Source organism: Charadrius vociferus, unplaced genomic scaffold (assembly GCF_000708025.1).
Source record: "Charadrius vociferus isolate BGI_N301 unplaced genomic scaffold, ASM70802v2 scaffold325, whole genome shotgun sequence".
Taxonomy (NCBI): domain Eukaryota; kingdom Metazoa; phylum Chordata; class Aves; order Charadriiformes; family Charadriidae; genus Charadrius; species Charadrius vociferus.
Window position 1 is genome coordinate 2,314,197 of NW_009648526.1, and position 27,162 is coordinate 2,341,358.

Below are 27,162 nucleotides of genomic sequence, written 5' to 3' on the forward strand. Positions count from 1 at the left end.
CATGGCAACGCCGCGCCGCCAGGAGCTGGACAGGGCCTGCCTATGGGCTACAAATATTTGACCCTTCGAGTCCCGGACAGGTGGATGACGCGGAACTAACTAATTTGTGAAGCTTCCCAACAGCGGAGGCTCGGAACTGCCTCGGGGGCAGCTGTCCGTCCCGAGGGCCGCTGGTGACCGGGGTAAGGCAACTCCCGCCCCCCATCACCGGGCCGTGCCGAGCAGGGCCGAAGGCCCAGAGGTCTCAGCCCAGCAGGGTCTAGTACTGGTGCGAAAAATAAACGGGAGACAACAACAGGCCTCGTTAATAAACACAGTAAAGGAAAGATAACAGTTTCTTACTGGAGTTCTAGCTAAGCTAGCAACTTCAGTGTTTCCTTCATCTCTCACATGACTGAGAAACAAAACCAGATTTCACTGCATCTCTGAAGAACAGCGGGGGCTGAATGTTTTGCTCAGCAAAACTAAGGGAGGTACTTTATTCAGTGCCAGTTTACCCCACACTCGTCAATACTGCATTAGAGCACTTTCCATGAACGTACTAACAAATATCCATCATATGTTAATTTGCTCTCTAGAGAGGAGAAAAAATAAAAATACATTCATGTGAACCTAAGTGAGGCTTAGAGCACTTTCCATGAACGTACTAAGAAATATCCATCATGTTATTTTGCTCTCTAGAGAGGAGAAAAAATACAAATACATTCATGTGAACCTAAGTGAGGAAGCACAGTCATCTGGAGGTTTGTTTAAGGCTTTGTTTGTTTAGGGCATACAGATTTCTGTATATTAGAGAAGGAAAAGCCAAAACCAAAACAAAGCATCCACAAAGTCTCACTATATTCTTACTCTCCTTCATATTTTTATTATCCATACTAATTATTTCGGCCACACACATTAAGGTATTTTCTATGCTCATGATTATCACTAATGCAGAAATTTATGCAAATTCCAATTTTTACTATACTTCATAGTCAACATGAGTCCATTTATCACTGTCCACAGTTTACTAAATAAGGTCAAAAGTCAGCAGTGTTAAGTTCCTCACTCTCCACCATGTATGTATTTCAATACACATCTTGAGCAACATTCGCTCTGACCACAAACATTTAACAAATGTGAAATGCTTAGCCCTGTTATTTGAAAGGCTGAATTAAAATCTGTCTCCTCACTAGGGAAAAAAAAATCAAGTCCGAACACTGAGCAAAACCAACCTCCTCGTCTGCCTCTCTGCGGAAATCCTGGCAACCCAGTGTTCTCCTGTATGCTGGATGCCGAAACACTCATGATCAATGGTTCTTTGAAAAAGCCTCAGGTTTTACTGTTTAAAACAACTTCAAGTGAATATGGTGCTATATCGCCTGTCTCACAGATGGTAGCCCGTACTTACCACCCAGTGGATCAAACCTTTTCAAAACACTTACTCACTTGTGGGTCACTTGAAGATAGTTATTTAAACACTGCCATTGACAGAAGTAGGGTATATGACCACCCCAATTTACAGCATACTCTGTAAAAATGCATCTCCATCTTTTTGTTACAGACTTAGACTAGACACTTAGCTTTAAGAAAACCAATCTGTTATTTCAGTCATTCCGGGAATAACTGTCAATATCTGATTTATTTTGGTTTTGCTGGGTTGAATAAGATGTATCAAAAAAGATGTAGCCCATTTGATGATACCCTTCTCTCAATCAGACCTAAACCCGTAAAAATAAAACTTTTGAAACTGGTATCATAAATGTGGAACTCTAATTTTATAGAAAGAGTTAAGTGCAAGAGACACTGACCAGAAGGTTTATTTGTTTTAATTAAAGTATTTTCTGGTTTCAAAACTTGAAGTCAGTCTCCACATTCCTACATCTCAAGACACTAATGGCAACACAATACATGTGCCTTTCATACGGTATACACGCTGTCAGCTCAGGTATTGAAGCCAGAAGTTGAACATCCATTTGCTCCCAATATAATCAGATGAAACAGGCAGATACTGCTCATGCTACCAAGCACATTTGCTTCCCTAACCTTTAAAATGGGCATTGTTTCTATTTGATAGCAGTAGAAAAAGGTGCCTGTCTACATCAAAAATAGCCTTGAGTAGCTATTACAAATCACTACAATACAAATAGACTATACAGATGTATACAGATTGTTCTAACAGGCTCTGGAAGCAATAGAAAAAATGAGGAACCTGGAACCAGTGTCTGCTTCTTTGCATTTTCTTTTTCCCATTGCCAGCATCTCTCCTCCTTAGCCCCACATCCCCTCAGAAAATAGCCATGTTTTGGCAAGTATACCATTACACTCAACTGAGGCACTAAAGCTCCTGCACTGCCCTCCTTCCAAGTGCTATAAAAAAAAAGTATTCTCACCCCCTTCCATTGCAATGCAGTAGGTATCCATAGGAAAGAAGGAACGGCAGCTACCCCAGAGATTTCTGGATCACCTCAGCACTCCTCTCAAGGCTCTAAGTAAAGCAACCGGAAGCAACACCTGCCACCTTCTCCCTGTTCCAGAGTATAAAATTTACACAGAATGACATATATCTGCATAATAAATACTTTCTTCCAAAGAAAGAAATCAGTAATAAATGGTATTCAGGAAACAGACTGATGGGGAAAAGTCAGGAGCCTGCTAAAACTGCTACTGAAGGGAGTGTAGTTGAAATGGTCACGATTTGCATAGTATGCCTAACAAAACAGAGCCACTTCAAGTCCAGTGTTTCAGGTTGTCACTGTAATACAAATGCTAACATATATATATAAACAATACAATTCTATATTACATTCTGCCACTACCCAAACCAACAGGTGCAGGACTTCAAAGCACAGTGTCATACTTCATGTCATTTCACACTGCTTGTAACCTCACCAGGATGGTCCCTTTTTTGAGAGTCTTTAATCACACCAGTACCCCTGAGATAGTGGCCAATGTCAAAACAGTATGAACTAAAAGACTAGCTCAAGAAAAACATATATGCTCATATAAATAACAATGTTTTCGATTTAGAATATGTTTTACAGCTACACTGTAAGATTACTAATTGTAGTAGGATGGAAGAAGTGAGCCATGTTCGTTGACAGGACAATTTATCACAGGAATAATTTACCACTACACTACAATACAACACTACAGGTTTGTAACTTTTCCAATTACTTTGTTTGGGCAACCCGAACAAATGTCTCAAAATAGCCTGAAAGTATTCCATGTACATTACTTAACGTTAAAAAGAATGTTCTGCACTACATAAAATCTACCTCTATGCTTCCAGGTGAAGGATTTCCAAACTAGATGTCTGAATTAGCCTATCTAAATTCACTGTCTTAGTTTCAGATGTGTCAAACACTATGAACAACAAGAAAAGAGGAAAGCATATAACCATATCACACATATCTGTTTCAGCTTTGGTGGAGAACAGAAAGATAAGAAGTTAACAGGTGTTGATTACACGGACCTACTGCAGTTTGAAAACCCACTGTTTAGATTCGGTAGATATTTCCAGACAGATACTTCATTTAGATATGAGTAACTTCACATCAAGTACCAAAAGCATGTTTTAATATTGGGCCCACCAATACTTCACAGAAAGCCACAATGTGACAACTTTGTATCAAAATGATATAAAATACATCTAATCTTATTTGTTAGAATACTATACTTTCCAAAAATAGTAATTCATATATGCAACCTTTTACCAATTCTGTAGGTGTTCTGAGTGAAACGGAAAAATGTCCAGTGATCAAAATGTTGATGAGGACTAAGATTTCTTCTGATGCCCTCGAAAGGCACTCCTGTTTTGTTTTGTTTTTTTTAATTAAGAATCTTCTGTTGTTCCTTGAATTAGGTGTCGAATCTTCTCAGCATCTTTTTCTATAGTTTTATTTTTAGGATCAATCTTGAGAGCTGCTTCATAATCCTGAAGACCTAATATAGATACATCAATAAGAATGTCAATCAATAATGCAAGACCATCCTTTTTAGCAACTACCTGGAAATAACCGTTCCCTAGTCATATGCATAAAGTATTGATCTTGAGGTTTGCTACTGAGCAAGATGGAATCAGAATGACATTAGGTTTAATTTTTGTCGGTAAATAAATGTATATTTTGCTTGTATTATTTTACAAAACAATTTAGTGGAAACACTCTATGACGTAAACATTTTCAAGTATTGAAACATGAAAACAGGGCCTCTTCATTCACACACACACACTATGTATATATGTGTATGTGTGTGTGCATGAGGGGAGTGTTTAAAAGTGTTCTGCAGAAGAGAGAAAAATCAAATGACAGAATGAAGATGCATGAAAACAAGGGGAAAAAAAAAAAAGACAATAACTATGTCATGTGAATACTAGAGCTTGTGGGGAGCCTAAACCACGACAGGGGGGGGAAGCAACCCGCGAGTACAGAAAGTAAAATAAAATCTTGTTTAATGGTCTTTTTTATAAGGTTTCAAAGTGCAAATGAATCTGTAAGGGAATGTCAAAGTGATTCATAGGCAGAAAAAGGTAACCAATGGGAAAAGCTTAGTATTTCAACACTGACATTTTGAATATTCTTTGCTTTCTATTACCAAATTTCACTTGTAAATTTGCCTTAGAAAACTAAACTGATACTCTTAGAGAACTCAGTAGGGACACTTAACTCAGGTATTTTTACGTAAATCACACATACTCAATGAAACATTTTGCTCATCAATACAGGTTTCATACATCATTTTACAAAGATATGATACTAAGAACTTCACAAGCAAATATTTTAGAAATATATCAGATTATTTTAAGTTAATTTGTTCTATAGTTGTAAATACTGTAAATATAATCTCAAAACCAATAAAACATTGCCTCATGAACAGCAAAACTAGTGCAACCTGGTTTCTTATCAGTTTGCATCCTATCTTTGAACGCTTCCCAACGCAAATACCTCATCTCTGACCCCTCATTAGTTCCTCACTAATACGTTCCATGGCCACCAAGCTGTTATGGTCACGAGCTGGCCATTATGCACAGAAAGACCAACTACCCCATAGACCAAACAGAAGATACACAACTCACTAAAGCCTTTTCCTCAATGGAAAAACTAATTTGTACTCCTTAAACCAGGAGTACAATCAATTTTCTTAAAATTTATAAAGATTTTTCAAGTGGAATTGCAATTAGCCAGTAATAAAAAAAAAAATAATAAAGGAATGTGGTACAAAGGTTCATAACAAAAAGAAACATAGATTGTATAGGCCTCCTTTAACATCTCTCTTGAAAAAATAAAGGCGTGAGCCGTCTCACTGAGCTGAACAGGATTACTTGCATGTCACTATAAATCCATGCGCATGTTTTCACAAAATCAAGGTCTCACCTTCAGTATATAACTCCAGCTGACAAAATGCTGTCCCACGTCTCACATACGCTTTTATTCGAGCATTCTTATTATCAGGAACAGGTGGTGTCAGCAGTTCTAGTGCCTTTACAAATGAAAATACCCAAAATATTTAGAGGTGGATTTTCCATAACTTTGAGGGTTTTTTCTTATTTACACACACTTTTCTCACCTGATTACTATTATTATACAGTAATACAATTCAAATAGAAGTAGAAAATAACTATTAAAATTTAACTATATGGCTTGTGATTCTAGTCGTTAAGATTTGTACGTGTCACCCCACAGTTTGCTAAATACAGTTTCATTGCCATGTCTAAAAACTGACAAACACTGTGTTAAATGTTTATTACAGCCAAATAATGTATTCTATTTTCATACTATGCAACAACAACAACAAAAAGTCAGCCCTAAAGAAGCACATGTGTTGTAGCAGTAGTTACTAAAAAAAAACAAGTTTCAAGCCTTAAGCAATTATTAGTTCAAAAAATAGTAATTCTGGGACAACTTTCTCCAAATTATTCAGGTGCCATTTGAGATCATTCCTCTCTCATGGCACAAATAATGGCTAATAAAACATCGAGTTGATACAGCCATTCTTTAAAAATGTCTGGTTTCTTGTTTGGGGAATTTTTTTTATGGTATTCTCCTCATCACCACCACCTTTTTTTTCTTCCTTCCAACCAAATGAAGAACACCACAATGTAATACAAAAGGTATCTGTCTATATTTTCTTTATTTTCCTGCTCAAAGTTGTCTTTTTTTCCAAGCGTATATATTGCTACAATATTTTACCTGTAAAGAAACATGTCCTGAGTCAACACACGGCCATTCAGCCTAAATGTGTGGAAGCATGGTTTGGCTTTTTTTTGTTGCCGCTTTCTTTTAAATTTCTGAAAGTTTATTGATCAATCACTATCAAGTTTTAATATTTCACCATGGCTTCATTATATCAATTTTGAATTTAACAGTTCTGAATCACATTAATAAGTATTTACAGATCTGCATGAAACAGAAGCATCACAGTAATAAATCACAATCATGTATGACAGTCTGAGAACCTATATATTTATACCTTAGAGGAATCTTCAATAGCTTTATGTAAATTTCTCAGTTTAAGGTGGCACGCCGCACGATTCAGATACAGCAGGGGAAGCTTATTGTTTAGCTGCACTGCAAGGTTATATGCATTTACAGCTGCAAGATAGTTTCCTGTTGCAAACATTTTGCTAAGTATAAAAAAAAAGTGAAATACGCACTTTAAACAAGGTGATACATAACAAAATAAATAACTACCTATTGTTAACAATTAATTTTCAAAAATCCCAAGTTTTAGCACTTTTTCCTTGGAAATGGCCATTTATAGCCTTTCCTGAGAACAACATAACTGACGTTCAGTCACAACTGGTGCTGACGATGAAGCGTATAAACACACAACCTAAAAAAGATAGTCACTGCTTAAAAGCAATGAAGAACAGTAAGAAGTGGACACATCTATGCAGACACAGAACTAATGTTGAAAGCACTGTATCTGATTATGATCCCTTAATCGAACCTTTCTGTATAACACAGCTATATAAAATACCAATATTTTTATCAAATTCCTAAAGTTTGTTTTAGACAGATGTTTAACCTCTCAATAAAAAGTATGAACAAAAGGAAATCTGTCTGTGTCTAGGATAAATAGAAAATATCAAACCTAACCAATAGACACACACTATATAACTAATACTTTATTTTAAATACATCTTCAAATGGAATCTAACTTACTTTCCTTTGTCCTTTAACCATTCTGGATTCTTCTCCTCTTCTTTTAAATCTTCCAGCTCAGACAAATCAGCACTTACTGTTCTTCGAGCTTCTGCTTGTTTGCGTAGCCACTGTAAATACACAATGTGCAAGGATTATTTCTGAAGGAAAATTTAGATCAAAAAAAGGATTTTGCTTTCATTTCTTCATTCAGTCCTATCAAAACAATTCTATTTGCCACATATTTTGGATAGAAATATTTAATAATGTCAGATACGAAAAACTTCCAAGTTTCCTCAAATATTTTATGACTATGTGAGAAGCAAGGTTATTGCATCACTAATACAGTTTTGTTTGCACGTTTGTTTTGGAAATGCCAAAATTACTCTTTGTGTTCATTCAATAGAGCTCAAACAAGCTTACTGTGAGCTTTTTTTTAAGAAGGCAGAACTTAAAGCATCTTAAATAAGAGAGTAAAGACATTTCAAATTTTGTACTTCAAAGAATTCTATTAATATTGCTGCCATTTTTTTCCCTCCCCAAAAAAGGTATATGCTATTTCCTAATCTGCACAATCATATGCTTGGTAAAAATAATCTTTATATAAAAGTCTTTCTTTAAATCTTAATTTAAATAAGACTGTCTTCCTTAGAAGATAAGCATATTGCACAGGAATTATTGTTTGGCACAGGTAACATTTTTGTCAACTGACTGGATAAACGGTAAGAAATTCACCACCTTGGAAGACAGGTAGAAGCATCATACTCAAATACAGAGCAATCCTTACCTCCTCCTCTTCTGCAACACGAGATTCTCGCAGAGCTGTAGGAAAAACTCGTGATGTAAAGTTGATTTTAATTGTAGCAGCAGATCGAGGAGCTGGTAACTGTTCTTCCTTTAAATTTTCTGAAAACATACTATAGGAACCATGACCTATGAAGAGAATTGCAGTACTGGAAATGAAAAATGAAGCAGAAGGGATTTTTCTGGTTTTCTACCAAAGTCCAAAGCACACCTAATTTAGAAATTCTGCACATTAGAACTAAACCTGTAATGGCCTGAGAAACGTTTAGACTTGTTCTTTCGAAGGGAAGGTTCAAAAAAGTTTTGTCCTGGCTGTATCATGCCTTCTATTTACTGTCTACCTTGTCTGTCAGAAATGAACTTAAACTTCTCTTACATCACTATCTCTGTCACTTACGTGATTCTCTGACAGTGCAACCACAAGAGCTAAAACCAATCCTACCAAAACAAACAAGTAAAACAAAAATGAAATATGTTCTGTTGCTTTAGTTCCCTGAATTAGCACTCTGTGGGGCCCAGATGTGGGATAGAGAGCACAAAACCAGATTGTGTATTTCTATGAAAACCAGCAGTTAGGTAACTTAGGGTAACATGAACTCCACCCTCAAAGTCTGCATTACTCTTGTCAGAAAGGCTTTCTGTTTTACTTTTCTGAAGCTTAGAACAAAACTTGACCTTGTATTTCCAAAGACTTAAACAAGAGCTAAGAACCCACATGCTTTAGCTCAATAAATTGCCTGAAAATAAAGACACTAAAATAACTGCAAACGAAAAGAATCAGTTCAGTATGATGGAGACAAAGATAAAAGATGAATTCAAATATCTAGGAATGAAGTTATACCCACGCTTTAAAGAATAATAAAATACACTCCGATAATACAACCTTTAGTAGCTTTGAGTCTGGTCTTGGAAGTTCCTTCATTAGGAACCCTAGTTTTGTTCATTTTTTCCTTTTTCCTCTCCTTTAATTGCTCCACTTCTTGATGTAGTTCCCCTTCTTTTTGTACCCTTTTTTGTTTCGCAGCATCTTCTTGCTGTTTTTTCCATAACTCCAACTCCTTAGTGACCTTTTGCCTCTCCTTTTCTTTCAAATCTTCAATTCTTTTTCTTTCTGCTTCTTCTAGCTGTTTGAATGATAAACCTATGAGATATGTAACACCTGATAATAGCAAGATAACTAATTAAAGGTTACCATTATTTTCCCAGTTTCATATCCCAAGCATAGTGTCATCATTAATGTGATTGTACAAGCAGAGTTATGAAAGATGCTTAAAAATGACCGAGAGACTAAAGATTTATGCTTAGCTTTGAAAAGTCGTATCTTTTCATCATTTTACTACTACTACTAAGGTATGATCCAGAAACAATCAGAAATAAGTTTTACTTGTAAGCAATGAAAATGCCATATTCCAATGCAGATCTCTGGAACGCACATAAATGTAAAATATATGGCTTCACTTTAACACACTATTTCTTATTTCTCCTCTTTCAGATTATTACACAGGCAGAATAGGTACAATGCTGCTACTAAGAAAGCCACTAACTGTAGTCCATTTTGGTCCAAATTGCAGATGCAATCTTAAAATTTCATTGTATACTTTTAAAAATCCTTTTAAACACAAATGAAGTGACCAGACTCTTATATACATAAAAGTTTTGAGAAAAAGAATTTATCTCAAAATACACATAAAACGCAGAACGACAAAGATATGTATGCACAAAAGACAATGAGCAGCAAGTCTGATATAAAATATAACAACTAATAAATAAGATTTTTTTAAAAATCAGTATTTTTGACAGTGCCAAATGACTAATACTTGCACTGATGCAAAGGCCACAAAAGATTATGGTTTTGTCACATTACTGAGTCTCCTTTCTTTCAGTTGACAAAAATCTCAGCTCCTCACCAATTATTTGTATCATTTAGTATTACTAATGGAAAATGGCAACTTCTAAATATTTTTTCTGTATCATTTTGATATTTGGTAATAGACATGTTTTAACTACAAAGAAATAACAAGGTTCACCACTACTGTAATAAAAATTAGTACTTTTCATATTTTTAACGTACATTTAACCAAGCAGCTGCCAGATTAGTTGGTAATTGTTTACATGTATGTCTTGCAGAGTTCCTTCTAAGTTTACCTTCATTGTGGCCTCTAAAGCGTATTTTTTGTGTTCCTGTTTTGTAACTTTTTTTGCTTCTGCCTCCTCTTTTGCCTTTTCATGGGCTTTTAGAACAGCATTCTCTCTTACACACTGCAGTTTCTCCTTGTTAGCTTAAAAAACAAATAAAAACTATTTTAGTAATGTAGGTGTGAAGTTCCACTGTTATGTACCATATTCATAAAAATGGGATTCCTTTTGCTACTTTGTCTGGGAAAACACAACATGGTTCAAATTTCACAAAACAGTCTCTATCAAGCCCAGCTCTAAAAAAGAAAAAACTAAGATTTGTTTACACACAAAACGTAAGTTTTACAAGAAACATTGTTTTGTTTTGTTTGCACTAGAGCCAGTAGAAGTTCTTTGTCTGTTTTCATATACTTTCTGGTTTTAACAATGAACAACAAGGTCTAACTTAATCAGACATCTAGCTGCATAAGTTTCACATCACTTATTATAGTTCATAAAGTTTTGGCACAGTTTGGGTTTCTTACATGCAACCTACTTTTCATAGTAGAGAACTTACCATTTGCTAGAGTTAGAGAATCCCACATGGCCGCCTCTTTTTTATACAAAGTGAAGAAAATGGTTCCATTTCCAATCTTTGCTGTGCTATTTGTGTCATCAATAGGAGCATACAGAACGGCTTCAAATAAAAAGGGAGGGATGCTTACCTATAAAAATACAATTAATGTGTACTAATACTTACAGCTTTTAATTGTCTTACCTATTCCAAATACTTCGTACATGCATACAGTAAACCTCAAGAAACACACACTATTGACAAAACTAATTTGCTTTGCATGCAGTATGGAGGTTTTATATTTTATTTGATCAGAGAAAAGAGATTGAACAGGTGGGTTCTTCAGCACTGCAATAGAAGCTGTGGAACTCAAATTTAGAATTATTATTCATAATATAAGCTGCTGTTTACAGTTCGGGCCATTTACGAGCAAAAAGGCAGCTGGCACCTATCGAGTAGCAAGAGCACTGCTACCAAGAAGAATAGAGTGGTAAAGCCATTATCTCAGGTGGAGTAGGTATTTAACAGCCTGCAGCATACAAAGGGACGTTATAGATTAAATGTTATAAAAGATTACAAGCTTGACAGCGCTGCTGCCACGGAGCGTTAAGCCTGCGCTTTTGAACGCAGCTATAAACCAAGGACACGCCACAGGCCCACGGGGCCAACACATCCCAAGGCAGCGACAGGGCAGAGCAGCAGCCCCTGGGAGGCGCGCGGCCGCCCCACCTTCAGGTACCGGTCGGTGCAGAAGATGCTGCCGGGGGTGACCCGAAGGCCGCGCACGGGCAGCGAGAGGTACACGGCGGAGGCGGTCTGTCGCCAGCTGTGCTCCCGCAGCCACACCGGCATGGCGGCGCCTGTCGCTACGGGCGCGCCGCCGCCGTCGCTAGGGGCAGGAGAGCTTCCGGGCCTCTCCAAAGCACCTCCGGGTCTCTCCGCGCTGCCCCCGGAAGTGCTGGCAGGCGCGCCTGAGGCCGTTTTCGTCGCTCGCACCTAAGCAGAGCCGGGGGGAACGCGCGTCGTATTATCCAAATACATTTTCATACAGAGACAAACTGCTGTTTGAGAATGTCTGGTAAAAACCTGTCGAAAGCTGAGGGCGGACTTAGCACTGCAGCGAGGCCTGCAGCTCTCCGCGCAAACACCGCTCGCCTGCTCTGCTGCTTCTGCCAACATCTCGGGAGGCGATGTGCAATTGTTGCTCAACTTCCCTCAAAAACGCAGGAACTCTCTTATCTGCCAAAATAACGTCTAGTATGTGGAAAGCAGCAGCTGCTGCGGAGCTTGAAAGGCGAGTCAGACGCATCTGGATAAACATCCAGGCATGTTTAAGTCCCATAAAAGCATACAATTGCTTAGAACTATTTGAAAAAAAATCCAGAACCAAAAGGTCTAGTTTTCCCCCTTTCTTTTAAAATACAATGAAGGGAAACCGGGTTTAACGTTGCACACATTAGCTAAGATTTCTGATGCATCACTGAAGATTTAATGTTCTATTATCTACTTTTTTTTTTTGTTGAAACCTTGCATGATACATATTTTCAGACTTACAGTAAGATCTGCACAATGGCATAAGGACCCTTGCTGTCAGCTGCAGAAGATGCGACTTCTGCGGTTTAGTTCTGAATGTAGACTTAAACCACAACATCTCCATAAAAAGTCTACTATCAGTCTAAGAAACAGTAAGAGAAAATAAGTAAGTAAATAAAAGCTGAGGAAAGATTCTCCCTGTGACAACAAAACTCCTGTTTGTTTTAAACCTGTCTCTTGTTACCTTTCTTTAATATCTTAGTTGTCTGCATTGCAAGACTAACTTCAGGCAAGTGCAGACAAAGATGAAACAAGAAGTTCTAAACATCCCGTCTGTGCCATTCAGTTTTTTATAGACCTTTCTCTGCTCTGAGAGATGTTCTTTTTTCCTAGAAGGACTCTTGGCTCACTTACATTTCTTTTACATAGTTTTCTCTTCCTTGCTGACCTCTAAAGCTTTCCCAGTTCTACTGTATTGAAAATGGAGAGGCCAAGACTACACACAGTAGTCAAAATCCTATTTGCCTGCTTCCTAGATAAAGTAATGGAAAAGTTGGGGGTTGGAGGGGGATAGTGGTTTGTTTTGTTTTAAATCAGGGTGTTCCAATAGCAGCACAGGCTAGAATGATTATAATGTAATAGTAACTCAAAATCTCCTACCACTCCAGAATGCAGCTGTAGTCATCCAGAACGCATCCTTCAGTTTTGGAGAGTTCATTCACAGACAATAAAAGTCTTAGATTTGTTGAGTGCTGGTCTTCTGCCTTGGTCATCCAGGTGTCATTTTTAGTTTAATCATAGAGAATATACTGAAATGAAGCAGCTTATTGTTTATTCCTGCCAGAAAGGACATACTACATATCCACACTTACGAGACAGGACATAGTCATGGTTACCCGTATTTGGTGTCCTCAAGTTACACAAAATAGCTCCAATACATTAACAAAAAAGTCTATTTCCTTAAAAGCTAGATCTTCAATGCAAAGCTCTGTATTTCACTCGTAGAAGACATGGTAAATGTCACTAACACATTTCTAAGTCAAAGTAGCAGATTTAGCTGCTAAAAGACACAACAGGGACTGAGCAAGGTCTTGGATCAACCTTAAAAATCTTGTATTGATGTGTACCTGCAGAAACACCCTCTGTCATACACATTGCACATTACTAGCTTACTTGCACAAATGACTGAGCTCTTGCTACAACACTTTTACAAACTAAATCAAAAGAGAGGTCCATCCAGGATCTTTCTTCTGTTGGTACTAACTTATCAGTCAAAAGGGCAAGAAACTTTTTGGTGAAAGGAGATAAAATTTTCTCTGGAAGACTTTATTCTTAAATTCCCATCTCCTGTGTTATGAAGGATGGAGATTTGTATTCCAGTCAAATCTTAATAATACTCTGGACCTTCCAGTGGCCAATATATACACACATCTCTTCCAAGGGTTATTTCACTTCTAATGGCTTCAGAGGCTTTAATAGATGGGGAAAAAAATCCTTTAAATAGTTTACATTTTCTTATCTTCAGTTTAATAAATAACCTTTTTTTTTTTTTTCCTCCAATCCTTTCTAATTCTCTCTCATTTCTTTCATCCCTCCATATTCTTGAAGAGCAGGAACATTATGAGATGCTATTTACTCCAACTAACTGTTTTGCATGTGTGGCTTGGGACCACCCATATCAGTTGCTTTTAAAAGTTATTGGTAAGGTACTGATTTGGTATGTGTTAGTTCTGACATCTCAACAAACAGGAATAGCTTAGTAATAATTTTATAAATTAGAGTAAATAATTCTTTGCAGAATCTTTTCCCAAGTGCAGAAAGCTCTAAAAAAAAAAAAAAATCCCTTCAGCCAAGTGATGCCTGACCCTTCCCTCCCATCCTGTAAGAAATAAATGCGGCTCGCGGTGCAAGACCTCTTCTGATCTGCTTTGAAGTTACTTCAAATTAATGCCTTCACAGAACAGCAGACCCTTCCAAGAGAGGCAGGAGCTGTCCTTTCTGATCAATATGACCTCATACTGTTTCTTGCAGGATTACACCTAATCCAAATGCATTCTCACAGCCAAAACATTAGAAGACTTAATCTAGGCATTATATCATCTTCATAAAATCAACAAGCAACTTCCCCGCAAAAATTATCTTTATTTTAAAAGAAACTGAAACCAGACAACAGAAAGCAACAAAGTTACATACAGTGCTGGACAAAATCTACCATATACATTTTCCAAGAACGCTTGAATCAGATTCTGATATATGTTCTTCTAAAAGGTAAAATATCACATAATTATTAACAAAAAAATTAAATGTCAACAATCTTAATCAGCTTATATTTTGCATTGTTTGGATGGCAGTAGATTGGTAACTTGCCTTTTTCAACTCATCTTCAACACTGAAAAGAGAATGTGGACAAAAATATTCCAAGTCAGAAGGCCCTAAAGACCAGTGTCTGTTCTAAAGACCTTTTACAAAAGCTTGGAGGAGAGACCATCTTTTAAGTAAAAATCCCTCAACAACTCCATATTATTTCACATTTCAGGAAAAACTATCAAGAAAGGAAAAAAAAAAAAAAAGAAGGTATATATTAAAAGCTTGCCCTCCTCAAGTGATATGGAAGTTCAGATTTTGACCATCCTTTAGAAGATAGATGTCTAAGAATAGACACAACATCTCTCCTCACTCCAATCCCAAACTGTCTCCAATACAGCGATTCCTGAATTACAATGCACAAACCTTCGAGTAAAAAGGTGAGGTTGGATCAAAAATTATTTTGAGACAGTTTGTTTGAACTCGAAAAGGAAAATCAATCATGTATGGCAAACAATACAAAAACGGGTATTTCCTATGATGTTGGAATAAGCCATTTCTGAACCAGGAAACTAAGGGCAACATTTAATACTTTAAGCTATAGGCAGCTCTTCAAAGGGCCTGAACACCATTCAGAATTAATTACCTCAGAACTGATGACACACAACACTAGGGCACTAAAGGGACCCTTTATTTCCATATAAAGCATAAGCCAACAAGAAATCAAGAGTTGCATACAAAGATGTGAATGTGCTTAAGATGTAGTCTAGGATAGCTATATTGCCTTAAGAGTCCTGCTAAGTACACTTAATTTTCCAATTTTAAGGAAAAGCCTATTCTAATATAGAAAGCTTCACACAAAACTCAGTAATTGCAGAATAACTTTAAAATACATCCAGTTCTACATCCCCCTGCATATACCTAATCACATCCCATAGATAAAAAAAATCATGTTGCATAAACCAAGTAGAGTGTTAGAATAGAATTTTCACACTCATGAGCTTATTACCAAATGTTCACCCATTTGTCGGTAGATAATATTAAGAAATTCATACTAACAGCTATGGCAACAAGATGACAATGCACATAAGCGCTGCATGTTCTGAAAGGTAATCAGTTTTAATTACCATGAATTGCTACCATCTATCATACCTCATTCTATGCAAGATACCACGCCAGCTACCAATCCATAAACAATAATGTTTCACATACTTCATAGAGTAGCTTAAAACACATGGTGATAGGAGATAATTTGTATTACATAGTAATTTCATCCCTGGCCACAGGGTTAATGTTGGACAAAGTCTGGAAACTTTTTTCCAATTTGAATTACATACATTAACTTTGCCACACACCACAGCACTAATGCATGTATTACTTCAAACATGCTCTAATTTAAAATCGAAACAAAAAAGTTGTTGCAAAAATACATGTCACCAATGTGGAACACATTCAAGATTGTATAAAAAGTACTGAACTGATATCCCAAAACAGGTATATTTAAGCAGTACATAAGGAAAGATTAGTTTTAATATGAAACAGTCATTTAAGTCACATACAACATGATAAGAAGCATGACTTCCTTTTTTAAAAATGTTACACCAATACTTTTACTGCCAGGCAATGTTTATTTATAGAATGAAAGGGATATATTTAATGTAGATGTGTTATTGTATTAAGTAGGAATAAAGACAAATGTTAAAAAGGTGCCACATTTGAACACCATTGATTTTGTAAAAATCTCAAACCATGAAAAGCATTTCACTTGCAACTATCATAGGCCCCGAACTGCAAACACTTGTAAACTTTCTTGACTGCGTGCATGCAGTTCCACTGACTTCATTAATTCTGACATGCTCGAAGTTAAGCCTGAAAAACGTGATTACAAAACTGGTTCTTAGATGAAAAACTTCAGGTCATAAAGCATGATCTCCTTTGAGCAGCCCCCAAAGTTATATTTTTGTTTTAAACAGAGGAAACTTTATTACTTTTCTCTAGTCTCTTTCATCCGAAGATGTCAAATAATAACTAGGCCTCTAAACACCCTCAGGAAGTAAGCATTAGTCCGACCTTCTGAAAAACAAGGTGGAGGCACAAACAGTTAAGCTGCTTGTCTCGAGTTGTAGAAGGGATCAGCAAAACAGCCAGAAACAGGATTTTTGATACCTACCCACTAGCCTGTTTGCAGCACTGTAACTTACTGACACCAATGAAACAAGCATTTTAAAGAACAAATTGCATATTTTCTCATTTAAAACTGGTCTCTGGAAAAAAAAAAAAACCAAAACCAAAACCGTAAGTATTAAGAGCAGTTCAATCCAGTTTATGCCTATTTATTTTAGCCTAGGAAAAAAAAAAAAAAAAAAAGACATTTTGGGCAATATAGGCTGTATTTCTGACCATGACAAGGAGCTATTTTAAAAGGACATAAAAATGTTAAGGTTTGTAAGATTTACAAAATCTTTGCGATATTTTTGGTGTGCAGCACCAGTACAATCTAAATCACTAGTAATGAAAGAAGCACATGATAGTTCAATACAAATTGTTTCATGTAGAGTATTACAAAAAACCTCACCTATTCTAATCAACCCTCCCTCCCACCCACCCTTCTATAACTAATTTCTAATTCTAACCAGCTGACATTTTCCTAGTACCTTACTAGCAAAACATGATTGTTGTTTTCCCTGTACATACTTGAACTACTACTAGTCAATACATGCAGAGAAAAACAAAGTATAGCCCTCTCTCTAGATAAAGAGTCCAGGTATGCCAAGAGCGTATCAGCAGGGCAAGCATATTGGCTAGATGACTTTCAGAGATCCTAATCAGTCATATCTCTATGATCCGTGTTATAACAAGTTTGGTTTTGTTGTTCATTTGTTTTTATTTGATATAATTGGCATTTGCTAATGCCTTGAATTTGTAGGTTAATGAACACAGAAAATTTACTGGGTTACAAACCCACCATAGTACCAGTTTAGAAAACCTGAAATAAATTGTTAAAATAAGTTTCAGAAATACACAATTTAAGGCCTCATAAAATTATACTCCAGTTGTTTTTAAGTTTGTAAGAACACTGTATGTACATTCTAATGTCTTGGTAGCTAATACAGAAGACACTTGCCTAACTTCATGTAGGGTTGAGGAAGAGATTAAGAAATTCATGGCTATTTTAAACACAGTATGCGTTCCAAAAGATTAAAACATTAATTGAACTTGTGAGAACAAACGCCCCAAACATCTTCTCACAACAGGAACGGGGTGTGGGAGTGGGAAAGGTTTTGTGAGCAGCACGCTTGGGTAACAATATCATCACTGGAGCTTTTGTTGAATTTTCACTGAGCAAAACTTTTTATTTCATTGACATTGCTGTAAGTCTGAACCAGCTCCACCACCTTCACAGTGCACATTGTTGCAGAGATTAAATTGATTCCCAGAGGAACAAATCTATCTAAACAAGGTTTGGTTTAATTTCTACTTTAGATACCAAAAGCAAATTGTAACAGTCAGTCAGTCATTAGGAAAACTACTGAAGAATAAATCTCTTAACTGAGGTTGTTGCTTGGTTGGTTTTTTTGTTGTTTGCTTTTAAATATCACACCTCTAAAAAAACAAGACTTAAGTTAAGACTCTGTACTAAATAAAGCAAATAGTGATGAAAAAAGAAGCCCTGGATCTGCCTTATACTTTCTTTACATCTCCATACAGGAAATCCTCAAGATAAAGAATTGTGTCATTTACACTTTAGACATTATTTCCTTTTCCCTGATGAGAGGCAGGACAAAAAAGGAGGGCAATACTCCACTTCTCCAGTAAAAGAGTATATAAAACTTTTCACTTTTAAAATGAAACAAGGACAGTTATGTAGATCTGCACAGCATCTTCCAGTAAAGTACCACAGTAGAGCGCATTTAAAACCAAACACAATGGTGAACTAGCAAACAGGCCTTACTTTTCACTCATTAGCATGGCTTATCATAAAAGCTACCTCTTTATAAAGATGACTGTAGTCTATAGAGGCTCCTACATCACTTATCACCACAGACCTGAACAGTTTATCACATTAAGGAACGTGACTCGTACCTGTAATGCCTGACATATGATTTAATTGGTGATTGTTTAAAAACTAAGTTTCCAGTACAGTGGTGAGTATTGCAAGCAGAGTCTGTTATTACAGGGCCACCTTTTTGTTAAGTTAAAACAACACTTCTCTCTACAGAAATGCTCACTTCCAGTTGCATATGCAACTTTACCACGTTGCTAAGGCTGAAGTCTTCAAGGTTAGATGCTTCTGCACATAAAAAAAAAGGGGGGGGGTATTTTTGAGATCAAGAACAAGATCAAATTACCCATATTAAAATAGAATTCTTAGCATCACATATGAAGCTATAGTGCCATTCATACTTGTCAGTAGGATATCAAGTTGAGCAAAGAAGCTAACCTTCCAATTACTTGCTCCTGGTGTGAGCTAAACATACCTGATGTGAACGCTGTATTTTTCTTCACCCTAGATTTCCCACCCCCTCACTGCACGACTGGCTGAGGCAGCAGTGGGAATTCAGTTTCAAGACTTTGCTGGCCAAATTATCTTGCAATTCGGAGCCTGTGCTGAGCACACTCTGTTGCCTTGCACCCTCCTTCATGCCAAGTGGACTGTGTAAGCTCAGGATGACCAAGCAGGCTCTAGCTGAAAGCCCCAGAAGATGGGCAGGACTTTCCCTGCACTAGTTCATTCACAATTCTCAGGCAGCACTGAGGCGGCAGACTAGAACCACCAATGCATAAGGATGAGAGAGAGCTGCGTGGTTGCACAACCATGACAGATGCAGAGACTGTTCCATAATATATGTGCTTAAGGTAAATTAATTATGGTTACATATGCAACCCTAGTTTTGGTATTCTCTAGATTTAAAGCACTGGACTTCATAAACTTGATGTGTTCTTTTTCCAATGTAATCATCTTTTCTAACTATTTCCAAATCCTGCAAGACCTAGCTAGAATCTTCAGCAAGTAAGTATTTGCTGAGAAGTCAAGCGATCCTTGCCTTCTCAAGGAAATATAAATGTGTAAGAGTTAGCAGTTTCATTGTGTTGCTAAGCATGAAGTCATCGATTTTAAACTAGTGTGTTAATGCTTTATTTCAAAATAGGAAAAAGCACACATGAAATTCTCTGTATTTACCCTAAAATAAAAACTATTAGTACTGCACATTCCTCCATGTCATCTCCACTACATGCAAAGAAAAAAATAGCAAGAATATAAGTAATGGACATTCACCCCCAAAAAATAAAATGTAATGAGTACTTGCAAATATAGTACCATTAAACTCAAGCACTAAATGCTAGTGTTAGTTAACACATTAACACTAGCAAATTAGGGGCTATTCATTCAGGCACGTTTTTGCCTTTCATAAAATTGTCAACGCACATCCTACTTGTGATCAGTTGTCAGTTATGTTTTACAGTTTAATCAGAAACAAAAAAATATTCCATCCTGTAAAACATTTGCACACATAAAATGAAGAGTACAAAAGCTGAGATGGAAGTTTATGAATGAAGACAGATTAGGGAAAAAAGACAACAGCAATCAAACGCAACTGATTGTCTGCAGAAAGTGAAGTACCCAATTTGTAACCAAATCTTCATAGCAAGTTTTTCAACCACTACCACCAATTCGTGTTGTTAGCCATCCGTATTCAACGCAGGCGGTCCTGCAGTCTCTCTTGTACGCATTAACTGGACATCTTTGTCAGCCATGCAAGTATCACAGCCCCATACTGCTGATGCTTCTGCTGTAAGAAGGCCATAAGCTGACTCAGTCATGCCTGTACAGATCCGATGAAACCATTTTTGACAAGAGGCTTCACACAGAATGGCATCCTGGTCATCATTAACTTCATGTGTACAAATTCCACATGGATAGACGGGTTCAGAGGACGAGTGACCATGACGACCGGGATGAAGGGCTGTTTTGCTGCTCTTTTCAGAATTGCATCCTTCAGCAGTACCTCGAGGCTGGCGGGACTTACTCTGAGTCCCATTTGAATGACCAGCATTAGTGTTATCAGCACTATTAGAATGGCTGTTATCCTGATTTACCACATTGTTTCGATTAACATTTTTTAGGTCACTGTTACCTTGACTCACAATGTCCTCTGTCCTGTGATGATGCTGATGAGCAGCTGTGCTCTGGCTGGACGCTTTGCTTGCACCTTGACTAAAGTCTTGCTTTTGTGCAGATGATTTTGTCTGGTTGTATGTGTTTGGTGGAGGAACAAAAGAATGGTTTGACTCTAGCTGAGAATTTGGGAAATTTGGATTATTTCCAGGACCAAAGTTAGATGGCACATCAGGGTGAGGTATCTGACCAGAATGGCCAAAGTTCTCACCAGGATTTGGTCTGAAATGCTGACCAGGCATATTGACATTTTGATTTATCTGACCACTACTGTAAGGTGGTTGATTCCCAAAACCTGGGTTATCATGTGGACCGAAGCTGAAAGAGTGGGGTCGGCTAAAACCCATTCCCACAGGGTTTTGAGGAAGGGGATGTGGTTGGTTTCTGAGGGAGTAAGAACCACCATAAGGTGAGGACACTCTGGGCAGCATGTGAGGTGGCATTCTGAAAGTGTTATAGCCTCCAAAGCCAGGATAACCAGGATTACTAAAATATGGATTTCCTGAAGGAAGTGGTTTATAAGACACAGTATTATAGTTGTCATCAAATGGATTTGCAGCTACAAGGTGGTCAGAGCTTGGATTCGGCGGTGGAGCATATTCAGATGGAGGAGGAAATGATGATCCCTAAAAATATTTTAAATACAACATTTAAATTAGTTTTAGTATTTCCCTGCAAGACAGGCCAACCTCAAAGGTCCTGAATTAACAGCACTACAGCTAGAAGATCTATTCAGCTGTTGTGTAAAGCTCACCCACTGTACTCTGCCAGGCTGTCTGAAATTTCAGTACGGAGGCAAGAGAGGAGTCTGGGCACCAGACAACATGGTGATTTATAGTAATCTCAATGTTTTAAAGACTGTGCAGTTGCACAACCATGCTTCTGAAAATACTGCTTGATATGCAGCTTCTTAATCTTTTACATAAGGAAAGCAACAATACAGAAAGCCATGTGTCACTTAAACACATGCATAAAATATTTCCAAATGTTGAAGAGCAGATTTGAAGCATTTCTTTAGTTGCATTTTGGGATAGAGTATACATCTCTTAAGACACCCAATTCTATGACGATATACAAACCTAATGTTGCTATAACCCTAAAAAAATGTATATAGAATACAGGAGTCTGCATACAGGAATTCTCTATATTCTGTGTACCGAACAGAGGTGTCCCTTATGAGCATTCAGTGATTGTGGACAGTCCGCAAAGCATAGTCAATAGGTATAAAACACAAGGATTTCTGGTGACAGAGTATAACCAAGTGTTTAATGGAGCCCAGAGGCTGTTTAAATGTCATCAGAGTGGCTACAGAATGAAATTCAATTTTAGACTAGCCTGTGGGGAACATCTAGCTGGCTCACCCTCACACTAGCTGTGTTCACAGAAAGCGTTTCCTCCTAAATACTAATAAACTAAGAATGAACATTTTTTTTTCCCCAAAAAAATCTGCTGTGCTGCACATTTTGAACCTGGTAGGAAAAGCGAGGAAACTAATCTGCATGCCCTCTACAGTTATCACCATTCCAGAACACAAGCAAAGTTCCACCCAGAAAGAGGTCTGAAACCCTTAAATTAACTGAGTATTTCTCACCATGACTACTTTAAAACAAAACAAAACAAAACCAAACCTAAAAGAACAGATCCACATCTCAATGGAATCTGGATAGGCCTAACAGAAAGTGATTGTTTGACCTACATAAATAAAATTACTCTCCCTGGGCAGTACCAAATTAACAGATACTCTCATTCAAAGCTGAATGAACACACAAAGGAAAATTCTGCACTACAGATATCTAATTGCTTTAGATGTTTTGTATTCAGGCTTCCTTTTCTGGAAACAGAAACTGTATAGAAATGCCAAATTACAGGGATTCACTGGAAAGGAGCCGAACCTGCCTCACAGCTTTTGCTTGAAAATCACTTGTGGAATATGCCAAGAGTTTGGTCAAAGCATTTAACAAACCGTACTGATCCATTAGCCTCACAAACTGACACATATAGGAATAAAAGTATGAAGAAAAGTAGTCTCATGGCAACTACTCATGCTGTACAGATTTCTACTTATGGCTACAAAGTCATTAAAAGAAAGTCTGTCTCAGAATTAAATCCATATGGTAAAATACAAGTTGTTGCAGTCTCACTGTGCTCCTCTCTTTATAGGTCTTCGGCAAACTACAGAGATTAAAATAACTTCAGTGATAATAACTAGTGTTATGAAGATTTCAGCTTCACAGTACAACTGAAATGCTTTTGTATGTAGCTGCTATTTGTGAGAACAGACTGATATTCTAAACAATGCAAGATAGCCATACCAGCAAACAACATCCGAGTGCACTATTTATTAGAAATCAAAAGAACCAAAGGGAATTTACCTGTGTATTTGCTTTGCGCTTTTTCTTATCAGGGCTTCCAAGTTGTACTCCTGGTCCTCCTAACCCATCCAATCCACTGTCACCACCTACAAAATTTCAAATCAGGGCAAAACTGCATTAGTTTTCTTACAGACTGTATTTAAGTTTGCCTCTGTCATAGCAAGACATATCTGTTACAAATACTGAACTTGCATTAATTCTGGTGCCTTACATTGCAAGTCCTTAAGGAGCAAACATCTGGAGGTAAAAGGCAACATAAGTCATATACATCTATCTTACTTTATTACCACTTCAATGGCCAATTCATGCTCATTGCAGTTGGAATAAACATTTTCTTTTATCTGTTCCTTGGTTCTTAACATCTCCACTTCACCTGTTAGAAGTATTTCTTGTTTGCATAATGCATAAAACTTTCAAAAGAACTGCTTAAAACCACGCCTAAGATTCACCTCCTATTTAAGGTACACAGACATGGCATTTATCAAACTCATTATATCAATATACAACAGTACATTATGATACACTATGAAGGAAAAAGCAAACAGTAGTAGATCCATGAATAAAACTACTGAGAACCTGCCATGTTGTTTAGACTGATCTCCAGTTTGTCAGACCTAAATTTCACTAAATGTGAATAAAAAGACACCAGCCAAAAATTAGAGGGGTTCTAAGTGAATCTGTCCTACTCTGCAGAAACCTCACAGAATAATTGAGCACAGCTGCTCTGGCACAAAGAAGTAAAAAATGTTCATTTTACTGATCACTCAATCAGACTTGACTCTGAGCGATACAATGAGATACCTGTACTTCACCTGGGATTCTTCTTCACCTCTCATAACAGTGGGACAAGCTCTCAAAGTTGTATAAATCACGATTTTCATTTTTAAAACTCTAGTTAGACCACAGACAAACAAAAAGCAACAACAGCAACAAAAATTCCTTATTCATGGGGCTCAAGTTGATTTCACTCATATGGGAATGCAAATAAAACCCTGAGATGAAGTATGAAAATCACTTTTGGGTGATTTTGGGAAAGCAACGCATGTTAAAATAATGCACAGTTTCTTAATGTAATGATGCTAGTAATTAGTTTTTTCCCAGGTCCGTTAAGATAATAGCTTATTTACTCTTTAAATATATATATATACACACACACACACACACACTAACAGTACAGAACTGCAAGAAGTGAGCAATCCAACCTAAGAATTCTACTGTTATTTTTTTAAAACTCATATTTGGAATACAAGTCAAACTTTATCAAGATGCAAGTATACAGTTGAACACACGGGTTTGTCTTTATTACCAAAGGCAACCTGAAGATAACTGTGAATTATCAATAGTATTATGCAAAGAAGCATAACATATGACATTACACCGCTCTACGTTAGACAAGTATTCCCAGCAGAGCTAAACCAGCTTTAGGACTATTCAGTAAAGTAACACAAAATCTCTTCTTACAGGGAAGAAGTAGACCTACTGTGTACAGACTGAAACATCCAACAGTTATTTGAAATACTCCTGATCAAAGGAGGCCTGACAAATTTTCACTCCCAGCACTTCCTTCCACCCCCGCTTCTTTTTTGAGGTTTCAAGGAATTTACCAGTCCTACCTCAAGTAAGAATCCAGTTCTGCCTCTGCTATAATAAGTTCCTTTGTCACTGTTGAAATTCAACTTCATTTTTCATTATACATTAAGGAAGATACGTGGACATCCCAAATCAACACCTATCAAATTTTAAGTCTGAATTTCAAGGACTAGGGCATGAAGTCACGATCATGTTCTCAAAATAAACTCATACTTGAGCAGAGCATATTGCAGTATAACCTACTATCAGAGTAACTAAGGATTACTCTTTAAAAAGAAGAAAAAAAAAGTCCTTTTTGCCTTGATTTAGAATATACTTTTAGCATATACTTAGTGTGCTATGAAGCACTGCCACTGCATTAACTGTAGGTACTAAATAATCACATCATAAAGTTTTACATAAAGAATGATGACAAATCTCCTTTAAATTCCATCACTATCAATCATCATCTTGATGAACTTTGCACTTGCCATTAGCTTCTTCTCCAGCATTCCTATACATTTATCATAAATTCAGTAGGAGATTGTACTGTGAACACCATTCCTCACAACTGCATAAAATACACTCCTGTTCCAGGTCCTGTATTCTTACCACATAAACAATGTTAACAAATGATAGCAAAATATTACAAATATCCAGGTTTCTTTTAATAAATTCAACAACTAGCAGCACAGATATTAGTATATCTCTGATCAAGTAGAACACTGAGGATCATATGCAAATGCTGGTTTACAGTAGCATAAATTAAAACTTTATAGAGTTATGTATGAATTCCCTCTCTGAAACATCATTCTTCAAAGACATAAGCATATAAATACTAGAATTCCAGTGACAACTTCCACCAATTTCTACATGAATAAATTACACGGGTGAAGCCATTCATATGACTACATTCACAGAACTGAGTCCTACATCTGGAGAGGTACAAAGCTTTTGTATTTGCAGTTCTCGCTGTGTGAGGCCAATGATTTAATTTAGCCCTACGAATTTATATTTTCCCTGTGGATTTTATAATGATTTAATTTATACATGAAAGGAAACAGAATGTTAGTCCTAACATACCTCCAAAAAAGAGTGAATAAGGGTCATTTTCATGCAGCCAAAATAAACTTTCTAGAAAGTCACTTTTGGTACCTACCACACAGATGCATTAAAAGGTGTACTGAGCATTTTGGAACGTTGCACTCAGAGTGTAAAAAATTATGTAATCGTCTGAGACTAATTTTCCAGTAAAAAATACAATTCTATTGAATGGGACATAATATATGTAATGGATCTAGAGATATAAATACATATCTGATAACTATTCCCTTATTAAATAACAGATAAAATGTATTTCAGACATTTACTTTTAGGAAAAGGAGAAGAGATAAGTCCCGTATTCTTTTTTACTTCTTACATACACAAGATAGACATTTTCAGTGTTAGTTAGAAGAACTGCAACTTGTAGTTTTGTTTACACATTAAGAGATTATGACTTTGCATGTAATTTGTGCCATACTGAACATGCTGTAAATACACCATGGAGCATTTTCATATTCACTGACAAATCTCTGTCTAGGTTTTTACAGGATGAGTGCCAGAGTCTTTTTAAACAGTGCTTTATCTCAGTAAGAATGTTCTCCCAAGAAACAGAAATGGCCGAATAAACTTTTCTTTATAGACAGAAAACTAAAAAGAGTCTAATGTCAACCAGATTTGGGGAGCCTATTCTGCAGCCCTGATACTGTAAACAGTTTTGATATTAAGTGGTAATCACATGGAACTCAGTGGGTAACTCAGGCATGTGAAACTGTATGTGCTTAAGTATTCGCAGAATCAGGGCTTGAGAGTGAAAGAGTCTAATGAATCCCAGTCTCCTTTGTAACACTGCTGTATATTTTCATTCTCTCATTCTCAAGGTTGCAATCCGGCTGTTACTAGAACAGTTTTAGAAAAGCAAACTGTAAATCAATGACAATATGAATAGCACAATCTACACCTTTCCCCACTTACCCAACCATAAAAAAGCTGAAAACATCAAGAACAATAGAATTCCAGAAACAAAACAGGAGACGAGGAAAAGAGAAACAATCAATTGCAGATCTCATCATTTTTGCCATGATTTTCACCAACTCGGTCACCCTACTGTCTTTCATTATTCCATTCAGAAATGCATTTGTGGTTTTAAAGGACTATAAGGACACCACTACCGCTACATAGACTGATGTGCTACTGCCATTAAAGTCAGTTGCCCAGCCGAAGTCGGAAGAGATACTGTATTTCCACCCTTCTCCTTACACATCTCAAAGAAACGCATACTTGAAACCTCACTAGAGCCACACGAGCGTGCTATTAATAAAGATATTTCGGTAATTTTTTTTCATTTCCCAAAAAGGGGAAAAACAAACCCCCAACTAGAATCAAGCCCAAGAGCCAGACCGGGAGTAGAGGAGCGAACGCTCAAGTGTAATTTATGGGCTCTGCATCAACACTCACTCGGACATGTGGCACCGCCGCCGTATTCCCTTGCACCAGCAGTATGCACGCTGCATACTAATGCCCAGCACATCCAGAAAAACACAGGAG

At 37.0% G+C, this 27,162-nt stretch overlaps 3 protein-coding genes across 4 annotated transcripts in view; 1 reads left to right on the plus strand and 2 right to left on the minus strand.

Moving 5' to 3' along the window:
* The first annotated feature begins 637 nt into the window (after window positions 1-637).
* LOC104287105 (chromosome unknown open reading frame, human C15orf65) lies at window positions 638-1,516 on the plus strand. Its single transcript, XM_009885769.1, has 2 exons — window positions 638-743; window positions 1,176-1,516. The coding sequence occupies exons 1-2, from the start codon at window positions 638-640 to the stop codon at window positions 1,514-1,516; spliced, it is 447 nt and encodes a 148-aa protein (XP_009884071.1).
* Window positions 1,517-3,814: 2,298 nt separating this feature from the next.
* DYX1C1 (dyslexia susceptibility 1 candidate 1) lies at window positions 3,815-11,476 on the minus strand. Of its 2 annotated transcripts, XM_009885729.1 has the most exons (9): window positions 11,347-11,476; window positions 10,621-10,768; window positions 10,074-10,207; window positions 8,812-9,052; window positions 7,912-8,057; window positions 7,146-7,255; window positions 6,451-6,604; window positions 5,355-5,460; window positions 3,815-3,924 (listed from the first exon to the last, which is right to left on the minus strand). In XM_009885729.1, the coding sequence occupies exons 1-9, from the start codon at window positions 11,467-11,469 to the stop codon at window positions 3,815-3,817; spliced, it is 1,272 nt and encodes a 423-aa protein (XP_009884031.1). In that variant the 5' UTR covers window positions 11,470-11,476. The 2 variants fall into 2 exon arrangements, with proteins under 2 accessions (XP_009884031.1, XP_009884032.1); XM_009885730.1 differs by lacking the exon at window positions 5,355-5,460 and having other exon boundaries at window positions 3,871-3,924.
* An 8,143-nt stretch (window positions 11,477-19,619) lies between these two features.
* Window positions 19,620-27,162, minus strand: part of PYGO1 (pygopus family PHD finger 1) — a 21,084-nt gene continuing 13,541 nt past the window's right edge. The window contains exons 3-4 of the mRNA XM_009885731.1: window positions 23,005-23,090; window positions 19,620-21,258 (exon numbers count right to left, since the gene is read on the minus strand). Coding sequence (XP_009884033.1) covers window positions 20,137-21,075 — 939 coding nt within the window. The 5' untranslated portion in view covers window positions 21,076-21,258; window positions 23,005-23,090 and the 3' untranslated portion in view covers window positions 19,620-20,136. The remainder of the gene's footprint in view (window positions 21,259-23,004; window positions 23,091-27,162) is intronic.

Coding starts and splice junctions, on each gene's coding strand:
- LOC104287105 (XM_009885769.1), top strand. CDS start 638: ATGAACGTACTAAGAAATATCCATCATGTTATTTTGCTCTCTAGAGAG. Junction 744..1,175: donor GGAAGCACAGTCATCTGGAG/GTTTGTTTAAGG, acceptor TCTCCTCACTAG/GGAAAAAAAAATCAAGTCCG.
- DYX1C1 (XM_009885729.1), bottom strand. CDS start 11,469: ATGCCGGTGTGGCTGCGGGAGCACAGCTGGCGACAGACCGCCTCCGCC. Junction 10,769..11,346: donor GCACCGACCGGTACCTGAAG/GTGGGGCGGCCG, acceptor GTATTTTTATAG/GTAAGCATCCCTCCCTTTTT. Junction 10,208..10,620: donor TTCTCTAACTCTAGCAAATG/GTAAGTTCTCTA, acceptor TTGTTTTTTAAG/CTAACAAGGAGAAACTGCAG.